General features: G+C 40.2%; 1 protein-coding gene across 1 annotated transcript in view; it reads right to left on the minus strand.

Annotated features, from left to right (window-relative positions):
• LOC122800245 (smoothelin-like) overlaps positions 1-20,276 on the minus strand; it is a gene marked incomplete in the record, with an annotated part of 1,328,624 nt that overhangs the window by 417,646 nt on the left and 890,702 nt on the right. The window contains 2 exon segments of the mRNA XM_044069736.1: positions 6,751-6,815; positions 7,560-8,531. Of these exon segments, the coding sequence (XP_043925671.1) occupies positions 6,751-6,815; positions 7,560-8,531 (1,037 nt within the window).

The raw sequence follows: 20,276 nt of genomic DNA on the forward strand, positions 1-20,276 counted from the left end.
TCAGTGAGTTGCATCTCTGGTTGTAGTTGGAACTGTTGTGATGATAATTCTTGATCATGTGTACTGGGCTCTGGTGATATGAGCCTTGGGAATTATACTGCGTCTGGGTGGGATTCCAGTGTTCTCATGTCAATCTGTGGGGTCTGAGCGGTGGTGGATGCCTTCAGTCAGTCTTCCTTTTGTCTGTGGACGTCTTCACATTGTGAAAAACCTGTTTGTTCATAACACCCGCTTTACCAGCTTGAACATTCAGATTGTTGTTGTCAATATTATTGTAAATGTAATTACTGTTGGCATTACTGGCAGCATAATTATTGTTATTGGTATCATTGGTGATATCTGCAGGTCTCTGCGTTACCCTGTGCTAGTTATCCTGTTAAAATGTTTCCTGTAGTTCTGTGTCCATTTCCACCTCCTTATTCTGGATCTATGCTTTGTGAGACACTGTGAACCATCTTTGTCCGTTTAATCGCAGTTCATTTTCTGAATCTTTTTCTCTTGGATGGACTTCAGATAACTGTGAACTTCTCTACCACATTCTGGAATTTCTGTTTGTGATTGCTTACATCCAGTCTCAATTATTTCCTTTGTGTATTTTGTTTTTCTTTGTTGCACATGATAAGCAAGTCCATTAGTTTAAAACTAGCTTCCTCTAGAATGTCAGCCCATTTCTGTGCTAGTTCTTCAAGCACATTGTTCCACATTAACTTTCTATCAAGTCTAATAAGAGGTTCTGACAGAAATATTTAATGGTTTATGCAGCTGGTTGCGATTTAAACAAGAAAGCCCTGCACAGTAGGAAAAATGTGTACAGTTCCTCCCAGTTCTTTATCTTTTGTGACTGAAAAAATCTTGAATCTACAACAGTTAAAAGGGAAAATGTTGTCCTCAGTTCAGGGTCAGGGTCACAGAATATACATACTTTAAAGGTTCACAGTTCCTGATACCCACTTAGATCTGGTTTTATCTTCAAGTGTGCTCACATAGATGGAAGAATATGAATTACGTATGTTAGTTACTTTAATGCTTGCTGCAACACGGATAGCATGTCATGGCAAGATGTAAGACGGCATTCCCTGCACCAAAGGCAAAGATGATTTCTTCCAGCTGAATGTGATCACTGGCTGCAACAGCCATGGCAGAGGCCAGACTAAGCCCAAACCAGGGACAGTCCTGAGAAGGACATCCCATCTACAATTAATAATGAGAAGGTTGCTCCACAGAAACACCTCTGCAACCACTGTTAATTCCGTGGTACATACACTGTAACAGGAAGATGAATGGACAACACTCAGTACTAAAATGTTGTCTATTCAAGACAATACCAAGAAACCTCCTGTGTGGTGTCCAGATATCCATGCCTGTTGGTAGTGTGAAAAAGCTCACTAAAACAGTGACACCACTGCTTAAAGTATGGGTTTCATCAGGATTAACATTAAGTAAGACATAACTTTACTTTTATCAATGCTAGCCTTTAATTCATTATAAAGGTACTGTCCCCCACGGAGATAAAAAAAAAAAGCAATCTGAACATATATTACCTGTTGGATCAGAACTGAAACTATGTAGTTGAACTTTAGTAAGTTACAATAATATCTTAGACTAACAAGGGCACTGTATGAAAGATGGTGGTTAAATAAGAATCCAATACACAGAACTGCTAACTTAGTTCTTTCCTAGTGTTCCTTTTTGCCCTACCAAACTTCTACTCAGTCTTTCTATGCTACATATTGTTTCCTGTGGAAACAGCTAATGATACGAACTTTAGAAATACAGAAACTATAGTGAACTCACTGTCAGTGTAACTGCTGTCAATTTGTCTTACTGTGAATCTGTAAGAAATGAAGTATATGCAGTTTATGCTAACATAAAATCAGTTGAGCTGCAACACTATTGTACTGTCTTTTGGCCCAGATTATGGATGAAAAATGTCTTGGAACTAGTACATCCATCTGCTAAACAAATCAAATAAATAAAATGGAGCCATGCAAAACTTCCCAACATATATCAGGACTTAAAAGTCTTTATGGTCCAGGTTAAGGTGGATCCCAAAATACTTGGGGACCTGACAGACAGTCCTCCCACAGAAAGCTGGTGCTTGGCAATCCATGTCTGATGCTTAAAAGCCGGATTACTCGGAAGGTTTGGTTCCTCCACCTTGAGGAAGCACAATTGACAAGAGCTACAGACTGCATATACCCAAACTTACTTAATGGGTCCTATTAAATGGAGGGAATGCACTGTTCATCTCTGCTTTGTGAACACACGCATTATGCAGATCGGGCAGTAACATGGCTCACCATCCATCAAAAGTGAGTCTACTCTTAGTTTTGTTGTGTACAGGGAAGGAAACCGCCTTACCATCTGCATGACTGAGGTTTGATTGGCAGCACCAGCACTGGAAGAGCTGATGAGGTGAGGAAGAAGAATGAAGGAAATAAACACTCACTTGCTTCTCTTGGGGGTAAAGGTGGGGAGATGAGGGCTGTGTGTCAGGTAGTGCAGCTACCATGTTACCATTGTTGACCAGAGGACATGGCAAAGTAGAGTGCATGCCAGGCCAGGATAGGGGCAGGACTGCAAAGGAGATGACACTATTGCCTGACCCTGAAGACTAAGGCCCCATGACAGGCACACCACTCCAGTAGTAGAGAAGTTTGCTTTTAGGTCTAGCTTCCAGGAAAGCAAGACTGGAACTGGCACAGGGGATGTAAGAATGAAATCTACCAGTGTGCATGATGTCAGTCTCTCCTGCATTCACCTGACCCTCACTACTAATGGTGGTACAGTGGTTATGTGACTGACTTGTACTTTATTTCTATAGACCTGGGTTCTAATCCCACCTCTGTACAGATAACATATCCTATGAACCTATGTAAAAAAGGAACAAATATGTAAAATTGGGTGACCAGAAAGGACAGCTGATGGTCAGCAGGGGGTGGATGAAAGAGAAAAAAGTCAAGTCACTTAAGATTATGTTTCTGCAGATCCCAGAAGCTGATCACACGATTAAACAGTAAAGAGTATGCTCTCCTTACATTCTGAAAAATTACTTCTAAAAAAAAAAAAGTTGCAAAGTTGACTTTGAAAAATCTGTCATAAAACAAATAAAAACATGCACTGTTACATACATACATCGAGAGAGGGACACCACATGCATCACCTCACCTTACCGATTCATTTGCTTATATAACCTATCTATAGGATACAGACAAATCCTTTTTACATAGGGGTCTATTTCTTCCTGTACCACCGATGCCTTTATTTATTTTCATTAAATGTATACATTTCTTCACAGTAGCTTCTACTTTCACAGTTAAAAATGCCTTGTCACAAGGTATCTGAGCCAAACAACATCAACCTTCATGACATATTGTCTTGAACTCACATAACTTTTTCTGAATAATGTAACACTGCTCTCAGCAGAGTCTACAAAAGTATGTGAAGTTTCTAATGTGATCCCATTTTTCCTCAAGACTACAAAGAACAAGTTCCTCTTGTGTCACTTCTTGTTGGTTCTGACACAGACTCTCTGTTATTTTACTTTATTTGCTGCTTGCTTGTTTGTACTCTGGTTGGCGAATTGTGAGGGGTCACTGGATTAATACTTACAGTGACTGCAAAATTCAGCTGACATATTAAGGAAACTTCACCACCTTTCACTGATCCAAGTGCAAATGATTCCTTAATATCTACTTGAAAAAAAACATGAGGCAATGAAGATAGGACCTCATTTAATAGGTCACCCAAAGGATTGTACACCTCAGATATGCAATAACCCTCCCCCGCTCCACTGCAATGCTAAAAGTGGAAGATAAATCAAAATGTCCAGGAAAGCCACAATTAAGTATTACTAATGATCTGGAACCAAAGGTTCACAGAGAATCCACACAGCCACTGACAATGAAACCCCCTCCAAGGTTTAGCCTAATCCTATTGCGTTTACCATCAGACAGTCTTGCAAAAACTTGACAGTACCCATATACAGTCATATCAACTATGTGCAGGCAAGGACAAGTTTTCAAATTAAAATGGTTATGAGGGTGACAAACGTACAACAGTGTTCCTTCAACCAACAGCATACCTGTCAATTGTCCAAAATTTCCTAAAAAGTCTAGATTTTTGTCTCATATGTTTGATCTGTTCCTCAAAATATTGTGGTTTTAAAGCAAATAATCATGGATTCAAGTCACTAAATGACAATCAGATTACAAGAATGTGTTTCAGACTTCATATCCTTTGAAAAAGGCATGCATATGCAAAATGTTATTCTAGAAACTTTAAGTTTATAAGAGAAATGTTTAAAATCTATCCCTGACTTTGGACCTCTGTCTCTCCATTTTTGTCTTTGTCTGAAATTCTTTTGATAAGAGGTTGGGAGGTATGACTTGTGAACAAATCCCTGCTGCCAGCTCAGTGGAGCAATAGTGCTGTAAAACCAGCAAGTGCCTGACAATGCAACAGGGCACTCTGTTGAGATAATTACAAGCTGCATCTGTGTGTCACTGACTAAAGGTTCTAACTTTCACAGCAGTCCCTCAGACCTAAGCCTTAAGCAGCAACAGTACAACTTTCTTAATCTCAAGACATCTAGTATGCAAAGATAAGAAACAAAAGTGCTACCACTAGATGCAGTAGCTGCATGTCACAGCTACCATGTTCTGGCACAACCTAATATAATCCTGATTTTAGAACTTTACTTGCACAGTGTGGGAATTTATACTGGTAATGAAATGCACTAAATTCCAAGGAGGAGGTAACACCCAGCATCCCACACGGGCTTTGATATCTACATTTCAAAAGAAATCACTACTGCGACAAAAAACAGAAGAAACTGCCAGTGTTGAAATTATATTTCATTTTTTTTAATCTATTCAGATTTAAATAGACAGGTTTAAGTATTATCCACTGCCTTTGCTTAAATTCAAAAGCACACCCATTTTTGGATGTTACAAACACTAGCTACCATTTATCCTTGCAGCCATTATGTACTACAAATATGTTGTCGCATATCTGGGGTGTCTGCCTGCACAGTACACTTAAAAGCCATCCCCTCATTCACATATCTGGTGGTGTCTGCATACACAGAACATTTAAAAGTAAACCCCTCTGCCACATACCTGGGGTATCTGTATGTGAGGTACATTTAAAAGCCATCCCTTAATTTACATATAAAGGGCATCTACATACACAGTGCATTTAAAAGCCATCACTTCACTCCCATACCTGCGAGTGTCTGCATGCATAAAACATTTAAAAGCCATCCCCTCTGTCACATATCTAGGGTGTCTACATGGACAGTACATTTAAAAGCTGTCCCCTCTATCACATTTCTGGGGTGTGTGTATGCACAGAACATTTAAAAGCCATCTCATCTGTCACATAAATGGGGTGACTGAATACAGAGTACATTTAAAAGCCACCCCCCCCCCCCAAATTACTGCAGAGGGGTGGAATAGCAATGGAAGTGGCATCATAAAGTGGCTCTGTTTCAAAAGATAAAGCAGTTTTTTTAAATGCCACTGTGTTGCAGCAGTATATAATGCTAGGGTCCTGAGCAATTCATAAGTTTACCCACTGACTGGTGCTCTAGAAAAATGCCTCTCATTGCGGGTTAAAATATGATTTACCCACTCCCTTGCCATGAAATACTGTCAAAGTTGCAATAATTATTAAGAACTAATGAGGAAACACTGAAGTCCAAAACCTTTCAGAGATACAAATTAGCACTGCTTATATGAGTCTGAAAAGTTCATGAGATAATTCACAAATCAAGCTGTTGTAACACACAATCTACAATACGGACAGTAAAACAAATAAATTTATAGCCCAGGACAAATAAAATGCATAACATTATATTCCCAACCAGGAGGCAATCCAGATAGAATGCTCAGCAAATAAATGGCATTTATCTTTCCAAGAGATGGGCTGAAGATCCTATGTGGATAAAATGTGTCGAGATAGCTTTAAGGGTCATGACTAAGGGATGGGTAACTTCTCCAGAACAGATAAACAAAATCTGCTTGAATGATGTAGCCTTGTAAAAAAGCACTTCAAAGCACTATGCAGGTTACCTTACATGGACAAGAGCTCAACATAACAAGAACAAATCTGAACAGCATCTGCAAGAAAACAGTCTTCAAAGGACAATGGCAAACACGTAATATATCTATCAGAGAGTCATTAAGCATTTTCTGGGATTCTGAGAGCTAAAGGCCTCAAGGGACCGAAGTTATCTATAGTAAACTCTCTACCCAAACAACCACGATTTGAAAGGAGAGCAAAATGCTAAGTTCTGACAAATAACTTTAAAGACAAACATACTCGGCACATTTCACAGGAACTGTTTGTCACTGTAGGAATCAAACAGTGATACACCAAAATGTTACATTTCCTTTCCTTCAATACTCTCAGATTATTTTAAATGACCATCAGTGGAACAAAATAACTACAGCACAGGTAAGCCAAGCATTTTTTCACAAAGTTATCAGAACTGCTGCCTTTGATTTTCCTTCTGTTGCCACACTTGAGAAAAGATGTCCTTAAGATTGTGCACATAACGTAACTGGGGAGTTCTCTACAGCAACCACTGTTAACGCAGATAGACAACTGAGTACTGAGACCTGTCAATGCCACTCACCCTCAACTGTAAAAACTATTAATAAGACAGATTAAGTACCTGTGTCTTGCAATAAATAGCATTAATACCTCAATCTCACTCACTGCATTCCACATACTTCATGCCCTTACCTTTAATCCACTGCCAGGCGTGCTGGTTATTTTGAAAGGTGAGGGTTTTAAGCCGAGACTCAATTCTAAAACAAAAAAAAAACATAATTCAGACATTTCAGGGGAACATCAGTGAAACTGTGTCAACCTGAAACAAACAGCAGCACCCTCCTATATCTAACTTTCAGAAAAGACAACTTTCATACAAAGTGTTGAGGTGTCATCCTGTTTTCCTTTTTACACAGACCTTATGCATGTCTATCACAAACTAGACGGGTACAATACCAATACACAATCTTAAACTGTGCACACCACTGAAAATAAGAAAACAGTTATGAGGAAGAGGGTGACCTGACATCTGAATTAGTCCACAACACAAGTATCTATAATTTATTCAACAATCCTACCCATAAAATACTCAAAACTGCAACTTCATGCTTTCTCCCATATATGCTGTGTATGTAACCAAGTCTATCTGTATTAACAGTAAAAAAAAGAACATTAACATGCACACATTTACAATATGTTGTGCCCCCCCCCAAAATACTTTACAGCTGTTAATTCTCCAATCTATGTCGGTATGTGTCTTATGTTCAGTTCATGTCCCATGTACATGCATTACTGTCAAGCAGACCCAGAAGACATGAACTGCTAGGGCAGGCCTCCTTGATGCACTAGGAGGACATCCCAGTGTGTATGGACAACCATGTCACTTCACTATCCTTATCACACATACTTGGGTAACTATCAACACAATAAGGAAAATAAAGACACATTTACACAGACCAGTGAACAAATTACAAAGAAAGGAATATAAAGAAGTTTCTGACCTGCCCTCTTACTGGATGGTGTTCCAGTAATTCGGGAATTCATGTTTGAGCTCTGTCCTTCTTTTATCTCGATGGTCAGTAAGGTCTTCATGTCTGCGTCTATGGATTTTAACTCAGAGCTGCAGTGTTTTGGATCTTTGCCGTCTCTTGTGTACTTGCAGTCTAGAAGTCTTTGCTGACCAACTGGAGTGGAGAAGTCTAAACTAGGTTGCTCTGAGTGGTTCAATGTCTTTGCCCCATTTGAGTTTTGCTCTTTTACTACCACCAGCCCATTCTGCTCTGATTGGTTGATTTTATCCCGCCCACAGGGAGTACGTTTTTGTTTATTAGTTACTGCCCTATTACTATGACCAGACATGCTGTCACTGATTTCCTCACAGTTCACCCTCTTCCTCAGTAAAGCATCACTGTCGGTCTCTAAGTTCTCTGCATTAGACGAAATCAAAGTGTCTTTGTAGGCTTCAGCTGCAGACTTTTTCTGTCGACCAGAACTCTCTTCAGAAGTGCAGTTCCCTGGGGCTGACTGCCTGTCTGCTGCTGCTGATGACACATCAGGCTGAATTAAGGAGGAAGGCGTCTGCTCTTTACATCCAGGATGACCAGTTGGTAATACTTCGCCAAGTCCAAAACTGGTGTAATTTCCCTTTTTCTGTATGGACTCAGTCAGTCTGTCATTTTTGTTCTCAGCTGCCCTCTGTGATACGTGTTCAGGTGTAGGAGGGATGCTTCGTGTGTCTCTATTCCTTGGTGAACTGGACAGCTTAGAGGAAAAAACACAATTCTCAGAAGGAAGGTGGTGGAACTGAGGGGCACGGGATGTCCTCAGGGCACCTGTTCTTTTAAGGGGGGAGAAATCTGCCCCAACTTCAGCTGACAGGTTGGTAGAATCTTCTGTAAACTTCTTCATTCGATCTTTCACTGTATTAATTCTGCTAAGGCACAACCCATCAACTTTGGATTCAGCTGTTCTCCCTGAAATATTAAACAGATGAGAAATACTTAGAACTCAAACCACCACCATATCAGGAAATTTCTACACAGCCTGCTTCTTGTCTTTAACTCTTTCATATCTCCCATGGCTAAGGACAAAAGCACTCACTTCAATCAAGCAAATGATAAGCTGACAGTTTGGTAGCTAAAGCTAAAACTTGAAACACTTAGGTAACCCGTTTCTGAAGCTTTTGACAAACTATATAACAATCTATAACTGATGTATGTAGTGTAATAAATCTTCTAGTAACAAAGCAACTGCTGGGTTTGGAATCTGATTAATGAACTGGTAAAGCAAGTAGCTGTAAAGGGATTTTTGTATTTATTCTTAAAAATATACATCAAACCCCTTGTGTGACGAAGAAATTACTGTTTTGCTTACAAATTAAATGCACAGTACTGTCACTACTGCTGTTCAAGATATCTATCCATCAGTGGTATCATGACTCACAAATGCTAACTTACAATGAAAACAATCATCTGCCAGTGCCACATTGTGTGTTTCTGTGCAGCTTCATTTACTAGCACTGGCTCCAAATGCCACAAAACAAAAAATGCATTGGTTGAAGACAGAAATTGACAGGTATGTCACTTTAGTGAATGCTGTTAAGTTCTAAGTGAAACACTGAGGGAGAAGGCAAATCACAATGCTGCATTCACAGAATTAAAGTTACTCTGAGTCAGCATTTTCAGCATAGCTTTACCTAAAGAACAACAGCAGTAACTGACATCTATGTGCTAAATGTTATGTACAATGCACCCTTTCATGCTGGAAAAAATCTGAACTGGGTCAAAAAATACAGATCTCATGCTTGAGGTGATCTGATCAATTAAGCTACAAGTTTAATAAGGTACATTTAGTAAACTAAACACTGCAATTTTCAACGGTTCACTGCAGATTTTCTACATACATGTTATGAGCTTTCCTCATCTAAAAACAGTGATTTTAACTGTTGGTGGTGTAATTTCACAATGCAAATGCAAAATACCTATCTGGGGTTAAAATCAAACCACACATACACACAGAAACTGCCTGCTCTGTAACAGTTTACCAAACAATGCAGTTTTCAATGCATCACCCCAGAATTTCAGCATATTCTTTTAATGAGCCTTCCTTGTAAAAAAAAAAAAAAAAATTGATTTTTATTAACTTTTTTTCTAAAGGTTATTTTGTAAAGCAAGTTCAAAATACGTTTTAGGGTACAGAAACAATGATTTTGGTCAGGATCGTAAGAAATGTCAGCTGTTAAACTGTAAAGTATTTGGTATAAATGGCCGCATTATAAAAAGTTTCAGATAAAATACAGAACAATGCATTTACAAATTTACTGCAGCCCTATAACCCTGGCATTTTAAAATCATTTCTCTTTGGATTTTCAAGAGATGAATGTTATGAATCTCCGTGTAAATTTTCCAAAATCCTACAGCCATGAAAACTTCACATACAAATTCCCTTCTAGGACAGAAAACTGCCAATAATCTTGGCAGCATCTGTAGTTCATCAGAGAAGACTAAACTTATGAAGTGTTAACAACCTTTAGCTTGTAGTCCTGTGTTTGATTCCTCAGCAGGGTAACAAGGAAGTGTGGGATGGTGGGCTTGCAGTATGAGGGGTGGGTAAGAATACACAAGATGAAGGTGAAGACGAATATTGACTATTTCCTTTATTTTGGGCCAAAGAAAAATAAGACTTTTTTATGTTTTAGGTTGGATGCCACCAGATTTCCTAACAGGGTTGCTAGCTTATGCAGGTGACACTGGGAGTGGCTATCCTAAGTATGATTACTGTCCAAGTACTTATGGGAATGTATACTGTGATTCGTGAAATGCACTTGTGCTTTTATGTTACCTGTTCACTTCAGGTAGTAGATAATGTCAGAAGGAGGACTTACCAGTTTTCCAAACTGGAAAAGCTAGTAGTGGAGTACTGGGAACCTCAATTAGCATTATAAGAACATATCAATCTGTTAAAAACAAAATTTATTTTACAGAAACAGAGTAGTACAGTTATGCATTTTGTAGCTAGCGCTCCTACACCATTACACCATCCTTTCCTCTGTCCCAAGCAACTCTTAATCCCCCTCACACTCCTACCTCAGGCCTTACCTACCTCTCCGTGAAGTAACATTTGTTGGAGTCTGAGTTGTTATATAATTTTCCTACTGCCTCCTATGTCACATCCTCATACTCTATCCTCCCTCTTTAACTCTGCTCCTCCCACTTAACGTAAAAGAAGCTGATGTGCGGAAAATCACATCCTTTGTCGTCTCTCTTTTAATCTATATGGCTAAATTATCCCTGTGGTTTACATAAAATAATGGCTTCCTTTTTTAAGTTCCAAGGCAATGGTGAAACAAGTGACTGTCAATGTATACATCTGAAGGACGAAATGACAGAATGGACACTTCAAATATCCTTACCATACTGGAGGGACAGGCGGGGGAAACTCGGGTATAGGACAACTGTCAGTGGGCCTGAATGTGGAAGCAAGCACTGGTGATTTGGCACTCCTGAAACACAATGCCAATTATTTTTGGTGGGTGTGAAAGCAAACGCACTGTGTGGAGAAGGCTTTCTTTTATAATTTTTTACAATACAATACGATGCCCTTGTAGTTTATCTAATAGGATGCTATACTTTATTTCAGATGCTGCATAAATAGGGACTGTATGCCCAGCGCTGTCTGAAACTGGGGACCTTACACTATGTAAATGGGTACCAACAAAAGAGGGAGCATGCAAGAACATGGTCACTGTACTGGAGTGGCGCATGAAGTACTGAAACACGTGTTTTTCCTGAACAAGTCTGTATACAAGCTCAGCGATGAAAGTAATATATGCCAACAGCAGCTCTTATTCCTGGCATAATACTCCAATATTTACAGAGCTGCATTCCACAGGAAGGATGCTATAAAATAACATGACTCCCTCAGGAATACACTAGGAATGAGACTAAACTTTTCACAAGCCTCTGTCCACTAAAAAAAACTAAAACAAAGACTGAGAAGGTCACACAGAAAAAAACACTCAGGAAAAACTAAATGAAAACTCCAACCAAGCTAGAACTTCCACTGAGTGACCTCTTGTATCAGAGGCACATTGGATATATGCAAATTACCTTATGAACACATCAGGTGTTTCAGCTTTATGGCGATTCTGAATGCCCATGACTTATTTATTTTTAATTCTTTTCAATGGACAATTGTCCAGCCAATAAATCCTAATGCCACTAGCTGTGGATATCCATATTTCGGCATTATTGTAACCTCATCAGCACAGCACAAGCAGAATGTTTGACTAAGCATAAGAAACACAGTGCTATTACACCCAGCTGATGTCCAGTACCATTAGGGTGACTGCAAAATATCCCAACTAACAAACTAAAACAAAGAGTGAGAAAGTCGCACAGAAAAAACACTCAGAAAAAAACTAAATGAAAACTCCAGCCAAGCTAGAACTTCTACTGAGTGACCTCTCAAACATCTTGCATCAGACACCTGATGTTCATAAGGGTCATTTGCATATATCCCATGTCCTTCTGATACAAGAGGTTTGAGAGGTCACTCAGTGGAAGCCTCTGTCCACTGGATACATTTATCTGTGAAGACATGCAAAGTAATCTAAGAAATAATTTCTCCACACAATGATTTTTTTATGCTGCGAGACCTTCATAATATACTGGTGTATGTTTTATGGAACCAGCTCTGGAACAAATTGACTTTGAAGGTTGCAATGACACAATGAAAGTGTAGAATCTCTGTAACTAGCTCTCCCTCAATGGGACATGGTCTCAGTGTTCTGTATTATTTTTTTACAAATGCTTATAGCTACATTAACATTTTACTTGAGAAAAGTTCAGTTTGTTTGTGTTTTTCGGCTTTTCTCGGATAGGGCTCGCCACAGCGGAACTCCGGTCCGCAAATGATTAGTAGTGGATTTTTACGTACCGGGTTAACAGCTCTGATGCACAACCTTCAATGAAGGCACGCCCCATTCACGTATGCCTCCACACAGAAGATGCTCTAGCTGACAATCGAACGGGACAATGTCTTGCTATGAGGCGACAACGCTACCGCAGCACCACCACATTATGAAACTATCAAGGTGAAAAAGTTGGTTCTGTCAAAGGGTTCACCTTTTGTGCTAAATCGTCTTGTGCTGGATGAATACCCTTAGCCATAAATCCGTGTATGAAACTCTCATCTCACTTTTAAAATATCACACAAGCTACACTGAATCAAGCCTTGAAATGCAAGAGATTTTAAAACAAGGTGTTAGGAGGGGAACAAGATGGTGGCTCTTAAAAGTTGGGACACATTATCCAGCTGTGAACATGTAAATTTAGACTAGAAGTTAGGTTGTGCAACATAAATTAAAAAAAAAATATGTATGACTTACACTGGTAAGTAAACTGGCTACCTGCAAAGTTTATTTATACCTGCAAGCTGCCACAAACAGTCAGTACATTCAAAAAAGAGAGCCTTGACAGAAAGTCATTAAATTAAAAACAATGTTTTCATTTGCTTTCTTTCACAGAAGGAGACAAGCAGATATAAACAGTCTAACTTGATCAAAAAAGCTTGTTACCAACAGTGGGGTGCATCCTTGCTGAAAGGTATACCCTCTCTCACTCTTTCATATCACACGCATTTTAATTATATTAATGCATGTAAACATTTAACCAGAAACTATTTTGTTTCCAAGTAAACAATATGCAACATACAATTCTAAAAGGAGGAATTGTTTAGTTTTTCAGTATCTGAGCAAGCTTGGGAGGTAAATCAAAGAGAGAGAATGAAAGACTGTACGAATCAACTGGCCCACCTCATTTATAGGCTGTCTCTAAAGTAAACTTTGCAATCAATCATTAATTTCAATCAGTCAGTCAATCAATCACTACATTTCCTTGTCTGCTGGTTAAGGTTCCTAGTCTCCATTACCCAACTGCTTAATTTCTCCTATCCATCACTGCATTTGCTTTATAGAGGTCCTTTGCATCCTTGCATTTTCCTCTCCATATCTGCCAATCATAAGTTACCCCCAATAGGTCAGAGACTATTTGTTCCCACCCTTACAAAGGCCTGTCATAAACTCTCAGTAGGAGATGACTGAAGATGGGAGAGAAGGCCATCATTCAGGAGGCACCCATAGAGGTTGTTTTTCCACCCTTTGTCTGGGTCTTCCATCATTAGGCCCAAAGGGGAATGATATTCCCCTTTTCTCAAAAGCATTTTGGTCTGTTTTTTCCAATCCAGACTGTCACCACCCATGTTTAAGGGAGGACTTTAATTGTCCTCAGGGCAGGGAACTACTCAGAAGCCCTGCCCTCTGACATGTCACTGCTGATACACAAATTGGGATGTTTACAGTTAATACCCTAAGCCTGTCCCTAGTGGTTGGTCTGTCCACTCTTGTAACTATCAGAACCTGCTTCTCCTTTCCCAATGCATATGTGCTCTTGCACACACGCCTCATGGAAGATGCCATGAATGGCTTGGCAGCGCCAAGCATGGCCTCAGTCCATCACACTGTCTGCCATCAACCTACTCATTTTAGGTGCCAGCAATACAGTATACTGGACCATCTCTTTCCCCTAGAATAGATAAGCAGGTATTGTCTGCCCCATCTCAACCTCCTGCTTTGGCTTTCCCAGGGCTCCACCTGTTACATAATCTTGGGTTTGCTTGGTGTCATAGATTTATTCCACTACTAAAATGTAGTGTTAATAATTTTAATACTGATTTTGAACCCAGTACCTCCAGTGAGAGGTACTTTAAGGTAATTCCTGTTTCTCTCTCTCACTGTTAAGGAAAAGGGCTCCTTTGCACCCCCCCCCCCCCCCCGTGAAGGCCCCAACACCTCCTATCTTAAAGGATAGGTAATACGTGTAGTGCTTTTCTCCTCAACTCTTTGCGGTCTTGGATGTTTTCTATATTGGAGTTGCAAGGGTCTTGCTCCCCTGCAAGGCATGTTCTTAAATGCTAAGGCATACATAAATAGCATTTCTCTATATGCCTAATGATGTATTTAGCCACATGTCAATGAGCAGAGATGACAATAATGGGGTGTTTTTATGATGTGGGCTTTAATAAACGGGTCTTCATTAAGTTCAGGTAAACCTTAAAGGAACAGTTTCCTAGCATTATCCATGAATCACTTCCCTTCTGTATTAAACTGCATTTCCCATCTCCCATTCCCACATTTCTCCTTTTCTGAAAGATGTTATCCCACTGTGCGTTATTGATTCCCTCAGACAGGTTACTTGGCGGAACAACTAGTCCTCAACTAGGACTACTAATTACATTTTGTGTTATACTGTGTATTTATGCAATTAAAACATTTTGTCCCACAAAAATAATACTTTTAGCACTCTCTAAATTTCATATAAATGTCAGACCCAATATTTTAAATCATAGTCAGGAGGCTGCAAGGCCCAAGGTGATAACTAAAACAATGTCTGAATCATAGTATACTTTTAAAATGGTTTCTTTTTATTAACCAGCTTGAGTTTGACTAGAACCTAAAATGTATCAGAACAAGCAGGAAAACTGGCACAGTAGATGGATCATGCAGAATTCTGACAAAATAACAGTACCCTTTCTTTTTTTTTTAGTTGCATAAAACATATTTAACATCCCACTTGTAAGCAAGTAGTATAGTCTATACAGCTCTGTATTTTTAATGAAAACAAACAACCTGCAAGAACTGGTTCACAGCAGAAGTATCTTTATAATGTGGTAGAGTCACTTGCCTGCAGCACAATTCCAGTTTGTCACAAAGTAAGACAGCCTACAAGACTTTGTGTAAAACACAGCATTCCATTACATTTGCATGAAGGCAAAAGAATACAATAAGCCCATGTAATCTGCTAGCGCATTTATTATTCTACCCATCTTTTATCCCTGCCTTCTACCAGCCCCAGGCACTCTTGAATGCTTCTGTTGATTCCCTGCCAATCTCCCACTGTGGCAGTCCATTCATGTGTCTACATCTAGTAGATGGAGTACTTTTGAGAGATCTAAGAGTAATAGTCCATATGATCAGCTGTCTGTATCCCCTCCTCCTCCTCTCTTTGTTCTTCCTGCTTGGAATGACCCCTACGCAATTTCTAGGCATGATTTTATGTAGTAGTATGACCCCCACCTGCCTCTTCTCCTCCTTCCTGCAGGGCGAAGCCCAATGGCAACTCTAACTGCACCCAGTTGACCCACTTGTTCCAGGAATGCTGGAGCTAGGAATTCCTCAGTGAGGTGAGATCCTTACGGCCCATTCGTTTCTGCCTGAAAATCCCCATGATCTCAACTGGTCACAGTAAGAGTTGGATGGTAGGGAGAGGGCCAGCTTACTGGTCCTGCAGGGTAACCTACCCCTCCAAAGAGGCAGCTGGTTTGAGATCTGCTGTGGCTACCCTCTAAGGAAAATTGCGCTTCAGAAGGCCAAATTCCCCTTGACCCACTGTGCAATGAACACTGCAGCTCAGACTTGACAGAATCAGTATCTATGGAGTACATTCCTAGGGCTGGTGCTAAGTGTAACCTATGTGGTGAACCAGAAAAAAGACCCCCCCCCCCCCCCGATGGGCAAGTCAGCAATGGCCACGCACTCTCATCCTTCTCACCAGGCTCCATCCTTTCCTGCCTCCTCTGGCCTCAAGAATGAAGACCTATAGTTGCCCTAATGTCTGGTCATAACCCCCCCTCTCCGCTATCTCACAAAACTTTCCTGCGTTTTCTTCTGGATTCCTTTCAGCAGACTGATCTCCTTATTATTTGCATAGCCTACACAAAAACAAATGGCCCAGAAGAGAAGCATTACTTCTCTGCTTCTGGAATGAGTCTCAGTTAGGAAGCACCCCAAACATTTCCTGATGTCATTGCCCCCACCACCTGCTGCACATGCCCTAATCCTAGTGGGACAGACACCCCCTAGATCCTTTCCCAGCTCAGCTTCCATCACTCCACTTCCCCCAGCTGGTACAAATTACTACACCAGCTTGGTGTGAAGTATTTGTTTGCAATGAAACTCAACTTCCACCTTTCTGCCTACTTGTTCAACCTTGCCATAGGCTTCCCTATACTTTTTCCACCATCCTTCACTGCTCACCTGTGTTTGTGTCATTAGCAAACAGGATGATCCTGTACATATACTTGAGACAATTAAACCAAATAGTAATGAGCAAAGTCTGCTGTACTCCTGTAGTAACACTTCTAGCTCTTATCATCAGCCTCCTCACCACAATTATCCAGGTCCTTAGTCACGATCCTAGCTGACGCTCCTCCAGTTTTCACATTCCCCTCCTTTGAAGAACAGTCAATGGCCCTCCTTAAGTCCAAGTAGACTATATCTACTGGTATTCCTCTGTCAAGATCACTGGTAACTCAGCCATAAAGCTGGATCAGATCTGACTGACACCTCCTTGTGACCATGAACCTGCTTTGATTGGTGTTCAACAGACTGTTCTCTAAAAATGTTATCAGTCTTCCCTTCAGTCTTCGTACCTATCACTGTTCTTAGGTTAGCATACCTGCTTTTATACACTCTTCTTGTAATCCCCCATATAGTATGACCACACACACTGCTTTCTGATATTCAGACCTTTCTGCACTAGCCAGTGATTTGCTAAAAATCTCTGCCAGAGAGTTTTCCAGCAAAGTAGTCAGATTTCTGAGGAGCCTAAGAGGCAGTCCATCTGGTCCTTGTGCTATGTCCTCCTCAAAGGCAGTCAATTACCCATCTATTTCCTCTTCCATCTCTATCCTGGTTATATGGCTATTCTCCTCATTTTGCCTTGTCTCCCTCCCAACATGGAACCTTCTTGCTTTGCTTAGTGAAGACTGAAGCAAAGTATTAGGTTCATATGTGTGTACTAGGCTAATGACCACTAAGGCCTTTTAAGCCTAGCCATGCATCCCAAATCTCTGACAAGTTCTGGTGCCCTTGATAAGTATAAGCAGCAGCATGGAAGATGAATCATTTACAGTTTGCCTGTGTCCATTAGAGACATAGGTGCCAAACCAGGAATGAATCTTCTGTTCCCCATCCAATTGTCCAAGTTACATTTGAATTGGGTTATGGAGGAATTCTGCTTCACATGGATGGGGAGCTATTTCAGAGAAGGGGTAGTCTCTGAGACACATACCTGTCTCTCCAGCAGATCTTATTTATATCACAGGCAAGGTTTAAGTCTTTAGAACAGACAATTCTGATACTGTTCGTTTTGAGGATATGCAGGAGATCCTTCAAGGTGGGATTTGACAATGTCTTGTATGCCAGGCATAGCTCCCCCCTCAACAGCCTGCCAAGAGTCAGAATACAGGAATAGGGTCTTGAGGCAGTCTGCATAGTACATGTTACTTACATCCTGTATTCTTTTAGTGAGGAATCTCTGTAGAAGTTCCAATTGTTGGATGTGCCTGAGTAGGTACATACCAAAGGGGGCATTGTACTCAATGACAGGTCAGACAAATACTGAATACAGTGTAACAATAACCTCCTTGGACCTAGATGCCATACCTTTGTTGATAAGTTGTACATCTTACAGCAATTTCCTCATTACTGTAGACACATAACCATGCCAAGCGGATTTGACAGGTTTGTAGACAGAGAGGAGTTTTTAGTCATTGAATCATAATGACAGAATGGGAACATAGTTGTGTAAAATGCTATTTAGTTCTGAACAAGCAAATAGAGGATGGGATAACTTTATCGTTGGTAAGAAGCTTTGTATACGTTACTGGTCATTTCAGCGTGTCTGCCCATCAATCCTCCTCTTTCAATGCATTCTAATGATAAAATGTTTTTGAAAGGGGTTTTGCATAAGAAGCTACCAAAAACAACAGTGGCCTCCCCTTGGAATCTTAACTTTGTGTTAGAGAATCTAAAACTTGCTCCCTTTCAACCAGTTAATTTGGCTGACTTGAGGTTATTAACATGGAAAACTGTTTTACTAATTGCTCTGACCTTTGCAAGAACAGTATCCATGTTACAGGCTCTTGCAGTTTCTATGAGAACTAATAATTTGTTTATGCCCAAAGTGGTATCCCAGTTTACTTTAAGGCAAATTTTCCATCTCCTTGCTTTCTTTACTGAACTTAATGACGGAGAAAGGATGCTCCATGTCTTGGATGTCCACAGACCACTCGGGCACCATTTTTTCAGAACTAAATCTTTCAAGGTTTTGCATCGACTGTTCATTTCTTATGACAGCAAGAAGTGACAACCTGATTCAAAATGGACTTTTTCCAAATGGTTGTCTAAATCTATTACCTTTTGTTATGCCCATCATAACAAAACTATTCCAGCCAGGGTCAAAGCCCACTCTACCAGGGCCTCGGTTTTTTCTATGGCTTTTTGGGTTGGATTCTAGAAGTGTTTTAGAAGCAATAGCTTGATTCCATCTGTAGGTCTAGATCATGCTTTGCTACTCTTTGGGGTCTAATCAATCTGTCAATTCTTTCTGTGTATCTTGTGTGGCTGAAAGTCACTTGTCCCTCTGTTCTTTGGGGTCTCTTTCCCCTTCCACCTCCCAAATGTAGTAAGTTAGGGTAATCTACCCATACAGCTAAATGATGAACATAACACAGTTGTGTAAGTTAACTTACCATAACAGTAGATGTTTGAATGAGCATTGCTGCATTAGCTGCTCCCTCCCTCCATCCCATTGTTTTTTGGTGTGTGTTATTTATGACACGGTGCGGACACTTATTTTTTGTTGTTTCTAACATTGTCCTTTCAGGACTCCGCCTCCCTCACTCTCTGTTGGTATGAAAGCTCTGAAGGGCTTGGCAACCAAACCAGCTTTTTAATCAGCTCAGCCCAAGCTGACAAATGGTTTTGGCGTGTAGAAGGTGCCCTGAAGCTTTGGAAGCTGGCCAGCTGTCATATTCTTGGCAGGATGTAACCCATACAGTTAAGGCCACTGCAGCAGTAATCATTTGAACATCTACTGTTACTGTAAGTTTACTTAGACAATTGTACTTACTAGACTCAACTAAAAACACTTCCAGAACTCATCTTTCATTTAACAATTTGCTGTCCAATTCTCTTTGCCTCTCCTCTATGCAGTTCAAGTTTCAGCTTTGGCAAAAAAGAAGGCATCCAGAACTTTAGAGGAAAAAAAAAAAATGTACCTAAAGGTGATTAAACTGGTATAAATTCATTTATTTGAAAGTAGGTTGTACGATTCGCCAGTGTGCGAAAGTACAACCTCCAGATCTCTGAAATGCCAAAAAAATGGTGCGACTGCCAAGGAGCGAATGCACATTGGCATTCGCTCATTCGAAGTCGGCATTTCGGATGCAGATCGCATTATAGCGGGGATCGGGAAATGAACCCTTTCCCTCACTGTAGTGCGATCTCAGAGTTTGTATATTAAAGTGGGGGGGGTGCAGGGGGCTTGCCCCCCCTGCATAATGATGTTTGTAGATGTTTCGATTTCGAAAATGGTTGAATCTGGTTTTCCAGATTACCATTTTCGAAATCTTGTTACGTTCGAACTATTGTTACTCGGCATTTAAAGTCGCACAAACGTGCAATTGCACAAATGCCTTTTGAATAAATGAATGTATACCGATTAAACTAAAAGAAACACTGAAGGAATATATAAACTCAAGTAACAAAAGGCTGCAAAAAATAGAAAAAGCTTTAACTAGCTATTCAGAAGAACTGATAAAGCTATACAAATCAGAGGGTGAAATGAAGGAAAAAGCTGGGGGTGTATGAGACCTCT

This window comes from Protopterus annectens, chromosome 4.part0 (assembly GCF_019279795.1).
Source record: "Protopterus annectens isolate FY-2018-M chromosome 4.part0, PAN1.0, whole genome shotgun sequence".
Lineage (NCBI taxonomy): Eukaryota > Metazoa > Chordata > Ceratodontiformes > Protopteridae > Protopterus > Protopterus annectens.